Source organism: Corvus brachyrhynchos, unplaced genomic scaffold, assembly GCF_000691975.1.
Source record: "Corvus brachyrhynchos isolate BGI_N302 unplaced genomic scaffold, ASM69197v1 scaffold4, whole genome shotgun sequence".
Taxonomy (NCBI): domain Eukaryota; kingdom Metazoa; phylum Chordata; class Aves; order Passeriformes; family Corvidae; genus Corvus; species Corvus brachyrhynchos.
The window spans coordinates 8,030,657-8,043,214 of NW_008237878.1; the positions used below are offsets into that span (position 1 = coordinate 8,030,657).

At 49.8% G+C, this 12,558-nt stretch overlaps 1 protein-coding gene across 1 annotated transcript; it reads left to right on the forward strand.

The window, feature by feature from the left end:
* Positions 1 to 2,666: 2,666 nt before the first annotated feature.
* On the forward strand, positions 2,667 to 11,450 carry LOC103614427 (SRSF protein kinase 3). Its single transcript, XM_017732310.1, has 9 exons — positions 2,667 to 3,611; positions 4,094 to 4,181; positions 6,357 to 6,444; positions 6,693 to 6,799; positions 8,674 to 8,836; positions 10,025 to 10,110; positions 10,552 to 10,659; positions 11,095 to 11,164; positions 11,248 to 11,450. The coding sequence occupies exons 1-9, from the start codon at positions 3,490 to 3,492 to the stop codon at positions 11,448 to 11,450; spliced, it is 1,035 nt and encodes a 344-aa protein (XP_017587799.1). The 5' UTR covers positions 2,667 to 3,489.
* The last annotated feature ends 1,108 nt before the right edge of the window (positions 11,451 to 12,558 follow it).

The window sequence follows — 12,558 nt, forward strand, 5'->3', positions numbered from 1 at the left end:
GCGGGCAGGTTTAACCTTTTGCTGCAGGGCTGGGCCCCGGTCTCTGCAGCCTCAGCCAGGAAACGTGAGCTGTTCGAGCCCAGGGCCCCATCGAGGGGGAGGCTAGGCCATGCCCAGCTCCGGTGTGAGGCTGCAGCATGTGGCAGTGGGGGGGAAAAAAATGTGATTCTTACTGTGTGTGGCCTTTTTCTTCCCACTGTTGCATGGGGTTGCTGGGATGCTCGGGTCCCCCCAGGGCTGTGGGGAGGATGCTGCTGCACTTGCTCTCCAGGAGAAAGGAACAGGGGAAGCGTGGGCTCTGTGGCCACCAGCACTGTGCTGTGATGGTGTTTGTATGCAGGCACAACTGGACAGGCTGAGGTGCCTCAGGTCTGGCAGTGTGGCACAGGGATCGGTCTGGGAACAGGGATGGCTGTGCCAGGCAGAATATGGTGCCGCAGGAGCAAGTCCTGCTGACACGCTGCTGCGAGCAGGGGGAAGAGTCAGGCAGCCCCATGGTTTCTGGGTCTGGGGAAGGCAGAGCAGAGGGGGAGGACTTCTCTGTTTCCATCTCAGTAGAGCTGTGAATTTCCCGCTATAAATAGTTGCTGTGGAGATTGTGAATCTACTGCAGGCTGACAGGCCTGCTGCCAGGGAGGCAGGGAGAGGCCAGCAGTAAAGTGAATCCAGCGCAGCTGTCTGAGGTCTCCTGCTCTCCCAAAGCCAAGGTTGTTCCCAGAAGTGGTGGTGTGATCTGATACCCTGCCCCACTCCTCACCACGTCCATCCAGCGATGCAGAAGTTTGGTGGGCTCAAGGACACCCCTCCTGGGGCAGTGCAGACTAAAATCAGAGCAGGACCAGCTGGTATCTCACTTTGGGGAGCTCCAGAACGAGCCAGATGACAAAGGGAGTGGCGTTTCCTGCCCGTGCACTGCTGCATGGTGAGTCTGTGCTGGGCCTTGGGGCTCAGAGCCCTGCCAGGGCTGTCTGTGTGATGCGTGCTGTGACTTGCAGGGATGATGTGCTCAGCAAGGGCTTGTAGGTCAGTGGTGGTGCAGAAGCTGAGAGTGTGTATTGCTCTGATGAGTTCTACCACTCCAAAGGCCCAGATGTCATAAGGCATGACTGGTGTCGGGCAGCTCTGTATGCTGTTCCATGCAAGTTGGGTGGAGGAGTCCAGGCCACATATGAAGCATTGCTCCTTGTCCATGACTCTCACAAACCAGGCAGGAGCAGTTCTTGGGCTGAAGTTCTCTGAGCTAGTGCAGGCCTGCAGCAATTCAGTGGGTTCTGCACAAAGTAGTTGGAATGACAGAAGCAAAATAAGTTGTATTTAACGTAAAAGTGTCAAGAAATGAAGGATTAAAAACACCAATTGTCTTTTATCACAAAGCTTAGAAAAGTGCATTTCACTTTGCTGTACCAAGTTGCATAGCAACACACTTCATCTTTTGCAAGTGGCTCCATCCAGAGAGGGTGGATGGAGGTAAATCTCGCATGCCTAAGGATGGACTTGTCTTGCCTCTGCAGCAACAAGGCTACTAGGGCCCAGTGAACTGCCCAAAGGCTCCATCAGCCCTAGGGCTAGGACAAATCTTACACTTTGGGTCTGCCTCTGGGTCTTTCTCACTGAAGTCTCCTATTGCCAGAACACTCTACCAAGGGAAGAAGCTGTTGAACTCCCATCTCCACACGCTCATGAGTTTTCCTTTGGCAGGTGAATGGTAAGCCACATCATTAAACCTTTCTTGTTCTCAGCTCAGCCCCTGCTGTCCTCATGATGGGAGTGAAGAAGGCTCAGGCAGATGCTGGTGGTGCAGGAGGAGTGTGTGAGGCTACTGATAAGCTTAGTCTGTGCACAAATAAGGAAACTTTGATTTCAGCTCTGTTTCATGGTAAGATGTCAGCGACTATTTGCTGTAAGGAGTGGCCATGCAGACATGCAACATCCTGGAGGTTTATACCTAAAAGAGACTGATTCTGAACACCGTAAATGCAAGGGTTAGAGGTGTAGAAGTGTGAAGAGGGGGAGGCATTTTGAGCTCCTTTCAGACTTCTGTGCAGGCTTGGATGAACAGAGTAACACCAGCTCTGGCACTTCGGGTTTTCCCTGACAGGATGAAAGTCTTGAGCCCAGTGTGATCCTTAACTCAAACTGTGTTGGGAGCTCACTGGGTGCCCAAAGGCAAGCTGTGCCTCTGGCTGCTGCGCTGGGAGAGGAACATCAGCACATGGAAAGAAACTTTAATGTTTTAAGGAAGTCACACCCCTGTCTCAGCCCCTGGAAGATGTTACTGTTCCAGAACAACTCCCTGTCGCCAGCACTGCCAGCCCTCTATAATAATTTCTGAAAATCCTCTGGTCCAGGTGAGTTCTTAGCTTTAGCTGTGTTTGGAGAATTTAAAGGTCAATATTTCTACCTCTGCTAATGGTCTATGGGCATTACTATCACCTGTCTCGAGCTCTCACAGTGTTTATTAGCCTGAAGCCTCAGCCTTACAGCAAGTGACATTTCCAAATTATGAAAGGCTGGGTTGGGAGTGCCTCAGCTATGGTGGATTAAATCTGTATTTCATTAGCAACAAGGGCTCTGGGCTGCAATTTCAGGTGACCAGTACTGAAGCCAGTCCTACGTCAGTGCTTCAGCACTGGTGGACAGCAGTTGGATCAGTCTGTCTGTGCTGTCTTGGTGTTTGTCAGTTTGTCTTGGGCTGCCATAGTAACAAACCCCAGGAGCAGCCCCTTGCCAGGATGTCCTGTGGCCTTGCTGGGATGTCACAGGACAGTCAGTGATAAACCCGTGCTCTTCCCCAGGGCTAGACTGTGGGCAGAGGAGCAGCACTGTAATGTTTAGAATGCAAGTTCTGTTTCACACCCCTCTGGAGCAGGAGCCTTCTCCTGCCAGCCAAAGCCCAAATTCCCTCCTCAGCCAGGATGGGGATAGGCAGGGAGTGCTTTCCCTGGCTATGGGAGGGGATCCCACAGACCCCGCTAAGCCCCTGAAAATACATGCCAGGAAACCTGAGACTCCCACCTGGCCCTGGCCTGGGACCAGCCTGCCAGCTTTCCTCGTCTGAGCTCTTAAAATAATCCCTATCTCCCTGAAGTGCCAAAAGTGTTTATAACAGCCTGACTCCAGGAGCTGCTGAAGGGAATGGGAAGGAAAGGGGTGAGGGCACAGCAGAGGTACGGCCACCCTGCAGCTCTCCAGCTCTCTTGAAAGGAGTAAAGTGCTGAAGATCACACCACCTGTGTCCCATGACTAGGTGTACCACTGCCTCCATCCCCTCGTGCCAGGATCTGCCGTGCTGCAGTGCCATGGAGGAGCAGGTGCAGCAGGAGATGCCGTCAGCCCAGTGCACAGGTCAGTCCTTGGGCATGAGGCTCCAGAGATGAGATCGTGTCAGGCTCTTCCCAGGCTAGAGGAGGCCACTGGGACCTGTCAGGCTGTCCTCAGCTGCTCCTTCCACCTGAGAGCATTTAGAGATGTCACTAATATCTCTTGGTGATGGTCCCCACAGGAGGCCACCACGCCATGAAGGAGGGAGAGATTTTCAACACGCAATACCAGGTGCTGCACAAGCTGGGCTGCGGCACCTTTGCTACTGTCTGGCTGTGCCAGGACATGAGGTGAGGGGCCAAGTGCCATTCAAGGAGGTGGGAAGGGGTGGCTGATGTCCTGGGCATGGCTGGCGCCTCTTGAAGAAACAGCAGAGCACAGCCTGGGAGCACGCCGGTCATCCCTGAGCACAGGGAAAGCCTGGCAGCAAGATCAATGGGGTGCAATGAGCAGAGCTGGTCCCCATAAATCAAAGAATGTGAATGAGGTGGGATCAGCCCTTGCTCTGCATTTTCTTTTCTCGTTTAGACCCTGCAGTATCCATGCTCTTTTTCTCTCCAGTCCCTTGCTGGTCCCTGGGGCAGCTGTGCTGCCAGATGCCAGCAGGAGGGATGCCCATGGGCCTGGCGCACAGCAGATCGAGGCCAAGGCTGCCTGCAGAAGGGCAGCACCCTCCCTGGAGAGCCCAGGGCTGACTGACTGAGAGAAAGGGAAGTGCTGCTGGTCAGGGCCACTGACATGCATTGGCTGACAGCTGTGGTTCATTTCCCAGGAGGAAGAAACAGGTAGCTGTGAAGGTTCTGAAAAGCAGGGAAGGCTTTGCTGAGACTGCCCAGGACGAGGTTGCTTTCCTCCGCTGTGTAAGTATATTCTGTGGGTCTGTGCTTTGCTCCAGTGGATGGCCACTGAGTTCAGGTTTGAGTAGCAGCCTCAACATGCCCTCTGCCTCCAGGTCTCAGTCCAAGGAGCTAGGTGGGGAATAGGAAAAAACCCAAAAGTTGGGGAATTCATAGAAATCACCCTGGCTCAGCACTGGCCTCTGAAACAGGCATCTTTTCCTTCCTCCGTCATACTGGGACATGTCGGCTGGGTCCCACTTGCCCTGTCAGCCCATTTCTTTTAACTGAGACTAAAATCCAGGAAAAAGGAGGAATCTTCAGAATGATAAGGTGGATAATCAACAGAAAAAGGTGGTAATGGTCTTAAGCAGGAGATGGGAGCATGTCTGCTGTACCTGTGCCATTCACAGAGGAGCGTCACTCAGGACATTGCTGTATCACAAGACTGATACTGAAGTAAAAGGAAATATCTGCAATAGAAAAAAATATGATGTACCAACCTAAATACAATAATCATCTGAAGTCAGAAAGCTTCTTCTGGCTTCTGCTAATGGAGGTGGTAATTAGGTGCCTGTATCTGGGTCGTAGCAAGTTGCCTTTGAAGTTGGCTTGAACTGCTAGTTCTAGAAAGCTCATGGTTACAGTTCTTCAAGTTTGCTGAAATACAAAGTAACATCAGCTTCAGATGAGTAAAATCCATTAAATTCTACATTTTAAATTACTCTGTGGCCTTTCTCCAACAGGTTTGAGAAAGGTTTAGTTAACACCTGTAAATCTGTAGGCCCTATCTGAAGGGAGATGAGCCAGATGCAGTGATGCAAGAGGAAGTACCAAGTGGCATTAATTTAATGTAATCAGAGGGCTGCTTTTCTACACATCAGCAGAACCCTGTCTACAGACTGAGGCTTAGCCCTGATTTATTATTAATTCTGAGAGACACGCCTGCCCATTCAGCAGCATACAGCTGGTTCCCAGGGCTGTTCCCACCAGCACTGGGGGGTCAGTGCCTGCAGAGCTGCCAGGAGAGATGATCTGGCCTCTGCTTCCAGGGCTGCTCACTTCTGTTGTGCCAGAACAAACCTTCTGGCACTGGTGCAGGTGGATCTGGCATCTGCAAAATGAGCCAAGCCAAAACCCCACCAGTTGTGGCTGTGAAGAGAGAAAAAACCAGTATGAATTGCTGTACCAGGATCAGTGTTCTGGGAGAGCAAGCCCCTGGTGCTCCTTGTCACGCAGGTGTGTGGTGCTGGGGGTGCTGTAGCACCTGTGCCTGGAGGTTCACTCAGCACAGCACCCTGGGCCAACAGCACATGTCTAGGAGGGTGTAAGCACAAGCTGAGCACAGGGTGCTGCTTCCACTGAATGCTCCCCTGGCCTGTTGCAGTTTCGAGCTGCAGATTTCTCAGGCCAAGGATGATCTTTGTGTGGGCAGGAATTCTCAGTGGATTTACCTTGAACCCTTGCAAGCCCCTGTGGGTTTCAGTACCTGCAGCCTCCTGTAACAAGAACTGTCCCCAGTTACCCATGTGCTGTGTGAAGAACAATCTCTGCTTTGTTTTTGGACCTCCTACATGCTGGATTTGAAGACCCCTGGCTCTAGTACAAAAGATGCGTTCACCCCCTCCACCACCCTTCTGCATCCTATAGATCTCTGCAGTACTTACCCACAGCCAACCCTTTTCCAGCACAAAGAAGTGGCTTCTTCCAGATGTGGAAGCTGCTCTCTACCCTGATAGGACAAGTAGCATTCAAGTGGCCAAAGACAGCCACAAGGTCTCTGCCTCTCTGCAACCCCTTGAGAGAAATTGCTGAAGGGCTGGTGTGAGGGAAAGGAAATGAACAGCCGTTGATGCTCGGAGCAAGGAGCTGTCTTCTTGGGGGAATCCCCTTCCAGCACAAGCAGGAGCACTTTCTGGGTCTGCCTGGAGAGAATAAGCAGCAGGAAATGCGCTAGATACTGTCAGCAGGATTGGTGTGAGTTGTTTTGACACTGTGAGTGTGATGGTCCCACCTGGTCAAGAGCAAGAAACAAACAGAAACTCATTCATGGTTTTCCTGATGTTGTTTTCATGGGATTTGTCATGAAGTGCCCACTCCCAGAAGAGAAGGTCTGTCAGACAGGATAGAACAGGTGCAAGGTGTCCTTGTGCATATATATATCTCTAATTGCAGCTTTCTTGGAATCCTCCCCCTCAGGTGAGCTGCATGAAGAAGAAGGACCTGGCAGGAGAAAACATTGTCTGTTTGTTAGACGACTTCAGAATGATTGGAGAGAATGGTTTCCATATCCTTCTGTGGAGAGTGCTTTTCTAGGCCAGCAAAGACAGGGTTTACCTTGGAGAGCCACAGGATGGTGTAAACCTGTGTGCTGTGCTGCCATGAGGAGGATGAGCAGGGCTGTAGCTGGACATGGGCACGTGGAGGTGGCTGGAGGGGAGAGGCTGGATTAGGAGGTATTTGGTTGCTTTGGTGAAAGGCATAGGGTTGGTGGTAACACCTTTCCCTGTTAGTGAATCCCTGGCTCTTTCCCATATGTGTGCCTGGTATTTGAGCCGCTGGGTCCTTCCCTCCGATGTCTGATGGGAAACTACACAGCCCAGGGACTGCCCTTGCCTTTTGTGAAAAAGTCTTTACAGCAGGTGAGAACTTAGCTGGATCTGGGCAAGGGCACCAAGGGCTGTTGGCTGCGGGATTTGTCACAGTCTTCCTCCCAAGGGGAAGGGCATTACTTGGGTGTTACTGCCTATGCCTGCAGCCTCCTCAGGTTTGGGAAGGAGTCAGGGCCATGAAGTGCCAATAGCCTGCAGATGTACACCAGGGAGTCAGGGCTGGCACTTCTGTTCCCATCATCTCAGTAATCATTGAGTTCTCCAGCAGTTATGCTGCTTGTAGGAGTAGCAGGGGACAAACAGGCTGCCATAGTTCTGCTGCTTGTGGGCATACCATCTCTGCCCTCCTGCTGCCCTGAGAAGTCCCCTCTGGCAGCAATGCCGGACTGCTGGCATTGCCCTTGGCATCCAGCCGTGGGTAGCACTGTCTCCAGCAGCTTTCTGCATGGTACCACTGAAGGCTGCTCAAGGTCTCCCTCACATCTTTATAGGAATTTCTAAATTGCTGATTTGGTCAGCTGGTTCTCTTCCCATGTTGAGGTTTTCCTGTGCAGAGCCAACTTTTCCTTCATGCCCTATAAGGATGTGTTGTGCCAATTTAAAAGATGGTGAAAACTGAGTTTCTTAAGGGCTGGCTCTGCTTAAGGGATGGGGAACCTGAGTGAGGCCTCAGAATAGTTAAAATGTACTTTTTGCCTCTTTTGCTGAGATTTATCAGAAGTCTGCACACTTGCCAAGACGAAGATTTGCTACCCTCATTCCTGTGCCCTTTTAGGGACACTAAGAAAGAAAATTGCTTCCTCCTTCATCTTATTTTCTGTAATAGCCTCTCCTTTCTCTAAAGAAGCTTCACTAACACCTGAGTAAGTTACACAAAAATGTAGTGGCATTACCTCTGTGCTCCATTTCATACTCAGGCTTTTGCTTGATCCATTATCTGCTTTAATTGTAAAATCTCAGATCTGTTTTCCCCTTTCAGATCAGCACTGAGGCAGTATTTACTTCTGATTCATTCCAGTTTAGTTATTTAAATCTTTCCCCGGGTTTCACAGTTACCATTTAAGGCTGATATTTCCCCGGAGCTGGTGTTCATCCCAGAATAGAATTTGATAATACAGAGAATATTTACCAGTTCTTTATGACTGACCAGAGTGTTAAAAAACAAACCTAAATCTCCCCATAGCATTTTCTCTGTTATTGATTTCTGATAGTGACTGCTCATCTCTGGTAGGTGTTGTTTATCTCTCCCCTGTGACAGGCCAGGCTCTCCCTGCTGCATCACAAGCTGTTCTTGCCCTACATGGCCCTCCTGCAGGGCCCTGAAATCCTCTCTCTGCACTCACTCATGGCGTCTCCCCCCTCCTGTCTGGGTTATGCTGTGTCTTCTTCTTTCCTTGTATGATGGGACACCGTCCCATGCCATGTCACTGTTATTCAAATGGAAGTTGGGGGCTGGTTATAATCAGTGGGAAGGCACAGTGATCCCAGAACACAACAGCCATACACAGTTTTTTCACGAGAAAGCTCAGCTTTGTAACTGTAATGCCTCCTCATAGCCCCATCCCCTTCCCACCTCCCTGGGCTTGCCCAGCTGTGCTGATACCTGTGGATTGTCACACTGCCTTTTGCTGTGTCTCACCCCAAATAGCCCTTTCCTCACTGGGCTGTCCAGGCCTGCACTTGCTCCTGGGGCTCTGCTGCCATGTGGGGTGATGGAACCCCTTGTGCCTGCTCCCACAGGCCACCCCAACAGGAAACCATTTATTGCCAATAGTTACCATCAGTGCCCAGAATGTCCCTGACTTGCACTCCCACTGTGCCTGGCAGCTCTGGCAGCTGCTGGAGCAAGGGAGGCGCTGGGGACCCTCTCAGAGCTGGTGTGACAGTGCTGCCTCATTGCCCAGGTGCTGGCAGGGCTGCACTTCCTGCACAAGTGCTGCCGCATCATCCACACAGACATCAAACCGGAGAACATCCTGCTGTATGGATGCAGCAAAAGGCTCCAAAGGCTTCTCACGGATACACTCCACTGCGACCAGGAAACAGAAGTGAGGCTAAAGGGAGCAGGTGAGCACTCTAGGGCTTTTTTAACAAGAAAATGGACTTAGGTGTTTATTGGCAGGAAGGAAATGAGAGGCAGGAGGTACAGATACCTTAGGAAAGGTTCACATCTCCTGCAACAGCCAGTACAAAACATTACAGCCAGCTTATGCTGCTGAAAGGCCTTTCCTTTCTCTGCTTAATACAAACACCAGGCTGGGATTGAGGCACCTACAGAAATGTGGTCCTGCAGGTGGGTTTGTATGAAGGACAACTACAAGTCACAGATATCTGTTAACAGCCCCACCACGACCTCGGAGCTCACTCTCAAGGCTTCAGATATAGGACAGTTCCCCAAGTCTGGTGTTTTCAGCTACTGAAAGGTTTACATACAAAATGGCTTGATCAGAAAGCTGTAGGACACTCTTGCTCTTTATTTCCCTCATTTCTGAGGTTTGTGGGAGACTTGTATGTGCTGCTAATCTTCAAGGCCTTTTGAGACATAATTTATTTGCAGAGAATGGTGTGAATATTGAATAAGATGTAGGGCTGGAGAGTTTCTCGAGAGATTAGCTCGTCTCCCAGCAATGAGACCTTTCATAATATCCTTGCACTGTGTTCTCCTGCTAGCATTTCTCCCACGACAGTGCTGTTTTGTCTCTCAAACTCTGGGGCAATCAATGAATGCTAAATTAGTGACCGAATCTTTTGCTCAGAGCAGAAAAGCACAATATTAAGCATAGGGTGACAGTTCACTGTAAAGCACTAAACCAGGAATTACCCTTTTCTGGGATCATATAAAAGTGTAACCTTCACGTTGCTTGCCAAGGAGGCTATGTCCAAGGTCTGTGACAGCTGGGGTTGCTGAAGGCTGAGCAATTACAGATGTTTTGGTTCTGACTGGTGCTCTCCTCTGGGCCCACAGTAATTTAACTTTGGAGCTAGAGGAACCCTGCAGCAGGACAAGAGCACGTGGTCACATTGTTCCACTCCGAGCTACTATTGTCCCAGACATTCTCTTAGGTTTTTACTGGATACCAGGTCCTCTTTTTGTTCCCTCAAAAAACAGAGGTGGCCTTTGATTTATGATAAAAAGTATTTAGGACCTTTTAGGCTGAGAAACTTTGAAGGAAGGCAGACATTCCTCTCCTGTGGTAGGTGGTGTGTACCTGCTGGTTCAGAAAGACCTGATTTCTCTTTATCCTTTCCATCTAGGAGGTGATCTTGGTAATCAATTGGAAGAACCTGATTTAATGAGCATAGAAGTGAAAATTGCAGATCTAGGAAGCGCGTGCTGGACAGTGAGTCTGTTCCGAGTCCCAATCACATGACGATGTGGGATGCTGTGTGCTTCTTTCCATCCCACACCGTGTGTCTGTCCCTTCACAGCTGAACAGCTATTTCAGAGATGCTGATATGGGGGGGGTGTTATGTTCTGCACTCTCAGCTCCGAGCTGCACGCTGTCTTCCTGAGACGCCGTCAACTTTGGACGCTTCTCCAGCTCGCACTTAGTCCCTACAATCAGAAATTTAAAACTATGTTCAGTGTGAAATGGTGGAAGGTAGATTTCCCCCTGGTGTCAGTGGGGCCAGGAACGTGCTGGCCATGCCCTGCGCAGAGCTGAGAACACTCATTCAGTCGTGTCCCCAGTGTCCCCTCGCTGCATGAGAAGCTTGTGACCACCAGCATTGCTGTGACTGGTTTAGGGACACCAGCCACAGGGAGTTTGTTTTTGTTTTAGTACAAGCCTTTTTCCAAGGAGATACAGACCCAGCCATACCGTGCCCTGGAAGTGCTTCTTGGATTAGACTACAGCACTCCTGTGGATATCTGGAGCACGGCCTGTCTGGTAGGACTGGGGAAAACGCTGTGCCTGTAGGGGAGGTGACAGACATTACGAGGCCAGGGCAGCATGTCCTTAGCATCCACCTATCCACGTAAAGAAAGCTGCCTTGCTGAGAAAGCAAGAGGGGCTGTTAGCACTCATTCACTTTAGGGCAAAAGTCTGCAGCTGGTAAAACCCGCTCCTAATTAGTTTAAGATCTAAAGCAATTCACACTCCATGCAGGTTAGCTCATAGGATTGCCTGAATCAGGCACATGCTGCTTTTCATCCTGATGGAGCTCAAGGTGCTGTTTCACTGTTGTACAGATCAAGCCAGTGTGAGTATTTATGCATTTTAGGATGAGTTTTGTGTGATAGAGAGGGAAATTGGTACTATCAGTTAGTGGGGAAGGAAAACTCCAAGACAATTAGTGAATTAACAGTGCTACTCCATTTCTAGGCATTTGAAATGGCAACTGGGGAGTGTCTATTTGATCCTCAACCTGGGAAATACTTCTCTAGAGATGATGGTAAGACTCCGTGAGTTTTATTCATTTCACTGACAGAAGTACCACAGTCTGTATCTAAATTTGTCTTCCCTCCCTCCATCTAGATCATGTTGCTCGCATTATTGAACTCCTGGGAAGAATTCCTCCTCAAATTGTTTTCTCATGGAACAAGTCAACAAAATTTTTCAGCAGGCCAGGTAAGAACTGGCATAAGGAAGTTTATTTTAAAAATCACAGTGGATCTCTGACACACTTCTACTCAGCTCATGCTGAACTCAAGCAAAGTTACTCACATAATGCAGGCTAAAAGCAGGGATGGAACACAAATGGAAATTTGATAAAGAGCAGTAACACTCCCTGCCCTGCCTATCTTTGCAATCCATAAACATTCCAGGGATGAATGCAAAATCCTAAAAAACGGTCATAGCCAACACCCAACAGGGAAAGCATTTCCATTCTTTCTCCTTTGGATCTGGAGAGAATGGAAGTACAGATAGGAAACAGCTCCATGCCAGGAAGGCTGAAGAGTCTGTAACAGGCTGGATTTCACCCCATTCACTGGCAGAGAACAATGATGACCAGGAATGGGACACTCATATCCTTCCAATGTGGCTGCTATATTTAGTCTTCTGTCCCAACTGTAACATCTCTTCTGTTTTATTCTCCCCAGTTCCTTTCCCTTTGACCCATGAATCTTGAAACCCCTGTCTTTGACCACAAGGCACCATGACTTCACCCTTCTACAATTTGGCCCATCATCCTTTTCTGTTTTTATGTTCACCAGCCTACCCACAGCTCATTCAGTGCTTAGTGCTAGTCCCATGCTGTAACTCAACAAGCACCTCCCTGCACATCCACACACTTTTCTCACACTTATGTCTTCTACGGTGTTTAAAAGAAATGAGTCAAAATTAGTTCTACATTCACTCACCCTGTGAGCCAACCTGGCCTGACCACACATGCCTAACTTGAATCACTGCATTTACACCATGCACTCCCCAGGAGGAGGGTTGCTTCTCACTCAGTCATACACTCTGCTGGGCCCCACAGAGCTGGCTGGCACAAAACTAATTCAACAAGAGTGTCTTGCAAGCTCTGACACTGAAATAGCATGATGCATCCGGGTGCCTGTGGGCAGGCACAGGGTACAAGCAGCAATGGCTCTGGCATGGTTATTCTGGGAACACTTTGCGCACTCTTGGCACGTTCTCAGCTAAGAAAAGTACTCAGGAACAGGGAGACTCCAAACACTAGCTTGGAAAGGTGGTTCCTGAGAAACACCCGACAGCCAAACCTGCAAGGGGCAGCGCAGGTGCAGCCCACAGAGATAATTCCAAGGCGAAGGCAGGGATCTTTCAGGATGCTTTGGGTTAATTCTGAGGTGAGGCGAGGCGAGGCGAGGCGGGGCGGGGCAG